Source organism: Arachis ipaensis, chromosome B05, assembly GCF_000816755.2.
Source record: "Arachis ipaensis cultivar K30076 chromosome B05, Araip1.1, whole genome shotgun sequence".
Classification (NCBI taxonomy): domain Eukaryota; kingdom Viridiplantae; phylum Streptophyta; class Magnoliopsida; order Fabales; family Fabaceae; genus Arachis; species Arachis ipaensis.
In genome coordinates, this window is record NC_029789.2 from 2,602,869 (window position 1) to 2,608,567 (window position 5,699).

A 5,699-nucleotide genomic window follows, 5' to 3' on the forward strand; every position below is an offset into this window, starting at 1 on the left:
ACCAATACACTCAATTATTTAATTTTTTATATTGAACCAAACTAATTTATTGATTGATTTTCGATAAATCTGATCGAACTAATAAGTTCAGTATGATTCTCAAAACCATTCTAAATACCAAATAATCAATTGGGTATAGAAAAAATCTTATATTGTAAAAGAGGTTCATATAAGTTTTTTATTATAATTATTGGTTTATTTTCACATTTATCCTTATATATATATATATCCTACTTAGGTATAAATATTATGAAAAACTAATAGATAGATTAGCATTTTTCTCTTAAAAACAGTTGGAATTGTGCCTTTTTTTTGTGATGACTTTTAGTTTTAGACCAAATCTCATTTAATTTGTAGTTGAAATAGCTGGGATGTATTTTTTTTCCTCATAATTTTGTTTGAATATTAGGACTTACATAAAAATCAAATTTTTCAAAGGTTTGACAAAATCTAATACGTGTATTTTAGCTGCTCAAATTGACCGGGAAAATTTGATAATAGTTTCAAGTAATGCATCTGCAAAAGTCTAATAAGAAACAAAAAAATAAATGATTGATTGATTGATTGATTCATTGATTTAAAGAAAACAAGCAAATGATCAAGTGCGAAGCAGCATCTGCTGAACACTTCTCATATTCTTGAAAGTTGAAAAGATCGACGTGTGTTGAAATATTCATCAATATTTAGTAGGAAACATTTCAACTGCATCAGGAGTATCGGTGCTCCAATTATTTTAACCGTTAATCTGAATTATAAAAAAATATATATAATATATATTAATTGAAATCAACGGTTAAAATAACTAGTACACCGGTATTTTCTAGTATACTTGAAATGTTTCCTATTTAGTATTGACTTCAAAATAATTTGAACCATTTTGATGTATGTTTGCAAGATGGGAAGCATGTATTTTTCATTGTCATTCCCCTTTTTTTTCCTTTTTAATTTTTCATTTTAGTAAATATATATATTATGATGGATGAAGTGTCATCATTGGACCAATAATTGAACATAATAATAGGAGTAATAATTTATGAACCACACAATGCTCTGTTCTTGACTTCTTTCCTTCAACTCAACTTAAACTTAGAACCAAATCTTCATTTTTATTATTATTATTATTATTTTGGCCTTGCGGCATGGCTTTGGATCAACCTAGTTAGTTGAATTCATCAATACAATCTAATGAAATTATAAAATTAAAAAAAAAAAAAAGAGAAAAATGAAAATAACTCAATACTATGTACACTTGAGATCCCTATTTTCTATGAGGTCCTAAAAGACATGACCCTTTGGATCTGTTCTTAGGCCAAAAAGAAAGGAAGTGTTTTTGAATGTCTCTTCCTTGTTTTGGTTTTAAGCATGGTCTTGGTCTCTTCTTTCACCAATTTCCTCTCTTGAAAAGTTGAAACCAATTTTGAGAGTTTTATAGTCACCCTTTTCTCCATATTTAGAAATTTGGCACAAAATTAGGAATTATTTGGATCTTGTTTTGTTGATATGCTACTTCTTGGGATATAAGGTTATGGGTAACCCATTTTTGGGCATTGCAAAAGGACCATATTGAATCCCATTCTTTGCACCTAAAACAGACCACCTACAAATAATGACAAAAACAAATCACATTTTAGGAACATTGTAAACACATAGTTGTTATTATTATTGAAAGGTGGAAACTCATGTGCAGTCACTTCACTTGAAGTTGATACCTGAGAGCCGTTAAATGATTTAACTGATTTGACTAAATTTTCATCTAACGGCTCTTAAATATCAACTTCACGTGAAGTTGACTTTACCTGAGTTTTTACCTTATTGAAAAGATGTTACTAGTAATAATTTTTTTTTTTAAATTACCAACCTGTACTTTGTGGTGAGATGATGTAGAAGCACCAAGATCTCTAACTTGGCCAATTCATTCCCAGGACACATGTGGATCCCACTGCCAAATGGCATAAAGGTATTGGCTTTTGGAGAAACCTGGCAAAATAAAAAAAAAAAAATCTTTTTATGGTCTGTAAAAAATAAAAAATAATAATAATATAAAATGTGGTAGGTAATTGAGTATTTGATAATGCAATATTACCTCAAATCTTGAAGGATCAAACTTCTCTGGTTCTTTGAAATGATTAGGGCTGTGGTGTATGTTTCTGAAGAGGGGTAACACTTTCCAACCTTTTGGTATAAGATACCCTGAAGGAAAATAATTCCAAACAAAGAATCTGTTAGTCTAAAATTATAAAAATGGAAGAGAAAAAAGAAAAAGAAAAAAAAAGGGTATTGACCTTGATATTCCACATCTTCAACTGCTTCTCTAAAAGTAAAAGACAAAATAGATGCAACTCTTAGAGTCTCTTGTATGACCCTTGAAGTTATTGGCATCTTCTTGGTATCTTCCCAATTCAGACCCTTCTCATCACCACTTTCTTCCTTTCTCTTCACTATGGACTCTTGCTCCTCCTGTAAACCCCACACAAAAATTAAAAACCAAAACTAAATCAATTTATAAAGAGTAAGATGGATGATTTTTTTTTATCCCAATTAATTTTGAGATTCATGTTTTCATAAATTCTCTTAATTTTTTTTCCATAATTTTGTATCATATAAGATCTTTTTTTACCAAAGATAGAAGACTCGAACCCGCAACCTCTTAATTGAGTATGGGGAGACTATGTCATTTGAGCTATTATTTCATACAAGATCTTTGCTCACGTATTTTCTATAAATTAAACTCTTGTAAAATAAAAAAATTAATAAAATAAGAATCTAATTGCTAATAAATCAATACGAAAATGTTTGGTAAAGAAAATTAGCCAAAAATAGCCCTAACTTATAATACTAAATAAGACAAGTTCTGACTTTGTTTTTTTCTCTACCTAGTATTACCTATTAAATAATACAAATTATAACTGTTTTTTGCTGATTTTTTTTTTTAGTTATCAAGGATTTTCGTTGAAGATCCTTTTTTCTTATAACCAATGATACTTCAACTTGAGAAGGATAATTGGAAAAAGAAAACATGTAGATAGGGTAAGAAAGTTGCATCTTGCATGGATATGATATAAAAGAGTGGGACCCAAGAAAGAAGAACACTTACTGTGACAGCTTGAAGGACAGTGGGATTTTCACCAAGGTACTTCACAATCCACGTCAGCACAGTAGCTGTGGTATCACGAGCTGCAAAAATAACTCCAATTATGTTATCTGTTATTTGCTCGTCGGTGAGTCCAGCCTTCTCCTCCATGAATGAACCAAGCAAGTCTCTGTGTTCTTTCTTCTTCTCTCTCCTATTCAATATTATCTCACCCACGATCTTCGCTATTTCCTTCCTTGCTTTCATTGCTTTGTTGAACAGCGTCCCTGGAAGGTTAATTGGCATTGAATTGTACCCTTTTTCGAGTCTGTAGTAGCACCGTTTTAGATCCTCTCTGTAGTGGATTTCGTCCTTGCCAAAGATTGAAAGCAGGGCAACGTTGAAGGTGTACTGCAATCAATCATAAAGAAAAAAATTTAATTTTGATGAATACCCATTGTTTCTTTTGCTCTAAAGCTTAGAACTTTACAAGAAATTAGGAAAGAGAATAGCTCTTGATCCCACTTTTTGGTTACAAACCGAAAGCACTCTTAAGAGAGAGAAAGAGGGAACATGATAACGATGGTTTTCTATGAATTTTGTGATTTTTTTTTTTAATTTTCTAGGAATCTCACTGTGCCAGCAGAATTCGAATTCTCCACACTTGTTTAAGACGAGCAAGTGGGTTCGAGAATTTGGTGTTTAATGTCAACAAAACATGACTTTTAGAGAAACAGGGGAAACAGAGGAACTCTGTTTTTTTTGGTAACAGAGGAATGAAGTGAAGTGAGTGGTGCTTACTGTTTTCATTTCAAGGAAAGTAGTGATCAAACGTCCTTGGCAAGAGGTGAGGGAATGTTGGGCAATGGATTCAATGTCGGTTATGATGTTCTTGATGGCTTCAGGCATGACGGTTCGAAGAACAAGCCTCCTCAAGTTAGCATGGTACTCTCCTTGATGGAAGAAAATTGCTTGCTTCCCTAACATCCTCTCTTTGCTCGCCGGGAACGTTGGCTTGAACAATTGAGCTTTGTTTAGAACAAATTTCGCTGCCTCTGGGCTCGAAATCATAACACATGGACACCCCAAAATGTTGGACTTGAACATAGAACCATACCTATTATCATAAACAAATATATGTTTTTAGGTTAACAACTTCACATGCAAGTAACTATAAGTATAACTAACTAGTACTAGTGTTGTGTTAATAAGGAATGAACCTTTTGATTTTGTCGGCAAAGAAAACATTTGGGTCTTGAGAATACATTTGAAAAGTTTCACCTATGTATGGCCAACCCATGGAGCCAGGTGGGAGTGGCAAGTATCTTCGTTTGGAAGCAAAATAGGGTTTCATGAAGATTCTAAATAGAACAATGGAGAGCAAAGAAGCCAAGATGCATAACATGGTACTTAGTTCCATTTTTGTGTTAATAATAATAATAATACTAAATAGTTTTGAGTAATGGAGGCTTGCTTGTTATTGATAAGGAGAAGAAGAAGAATGATGAAATAATATTGATTGATGGATGTGTGAGTGAGAGTTGAAACATTTTGAGGTATTTATAGGCTGGTTCGGTTTGAAAGAGTTATTTACTAATAATAATACTAAATTTGATGAGTGAAATAAAGGAGCATATGAAGTAGGAAGAGAGGGGGAAGGAAGGGAAAAAAAAAAAAGAAAAAAAAAAAGAAAGGAAGGAGGCTTTCAATTACAGCTCGATTTCCACACACGGAATCTCTGATTCCAGCTCATTCAAGTATTTGTATTTGGTCTAATTTAATTTTAATCTTGAAAGGAAGAGATAGAAAGAGAAAGAGTGAGCACGTGTCAGAAGAGTGTATAGTAATATTAGTAATGGATATTAAGAGGTTAGAGAGTTGGGTTGACCCTTGACCGTATGTGTATGTGTATGTGTATGTATGGTGGCTTGGGATATGATATCTTATGATATTGCTGTATCTATTTATTGGGAATAGGGAACTTACCCTACTTCCTAAGGAACCAAAAGAAAAAATTCTAGAGAACACGATGAATAGATTTTTATTTAATTAAAAATATAAAAATATTTTATATTTTTTAAAAGGTAAAATATATTTTTTGTCCTTAAAATTTGATAAAAGTTTCAAAAATATCATTAAGTTTTATTTTGTTTCAATTTTGTCTCAAAAATTTTTAATTTGTATCAAATATACTCCTGACGGCTCATTTTTAAAAAAATTTAAGACCAATTTAACAACAATTACATAAGAACAACCCTCAACACAAGCAAATCAAATATAATTTTCATGCATTATTGTTAGATTGGTCTTAAATTTTTTTAAAATTTAGCCGTTGAAGGTATATTGATGTAAATCGAAAACTTCTAAGACAAAATTGAAACAAAATAAAATTTATGAGTATTTTTAAAATTTTTACCAAACTTTAAAGACAAAAAATATACTTTATCCTTTTTTAAAATATAAAACATCTAAACTTTTTTTAAAAAATTATTTGTCTTTATATATTTTAGACAAAAAGATTTAAATATTTTTATATTTAAAAAAAAAAGACAATTCTTATATTTTTAATTAATTAAAATTTATTTGTCCAAAATTAAAAAGTTAAATTTATCTATCTTTTTTTCAAATA

General features: G+C 30.7%; 1 protein-coding gene across 1 annotated transcript; it reads right to left on the reverse strand.

Annotated features, from left to right (window-relative positions):
• LOC107642454 (abscisic acid 8'-hydroxylase 3) lies at positions 1,145–4,625 on the reverse strand. The gene is made up of 7 exons (XM_016345814.2): positions 4,291–4,625; positions 3,872–4,187; positions 3,095–3,481; positions 2,283–2,457; positions 2,084–2,190; positions 1,859–1,977; positions 1,145–1,597 (listed from the first exon to the last, which is right to left on the reverse strand). Exons 1-7 carry the CDS (start codon positions 4,488–4,490, stop codon positions 1,504–1,506), a joined length of 1,398 nt encoding a protein of 465 aa, XP_016201300.1. The 5' UTR covers positions 4,491–4,625; the 3' UTR covers positions 1,145–1,503.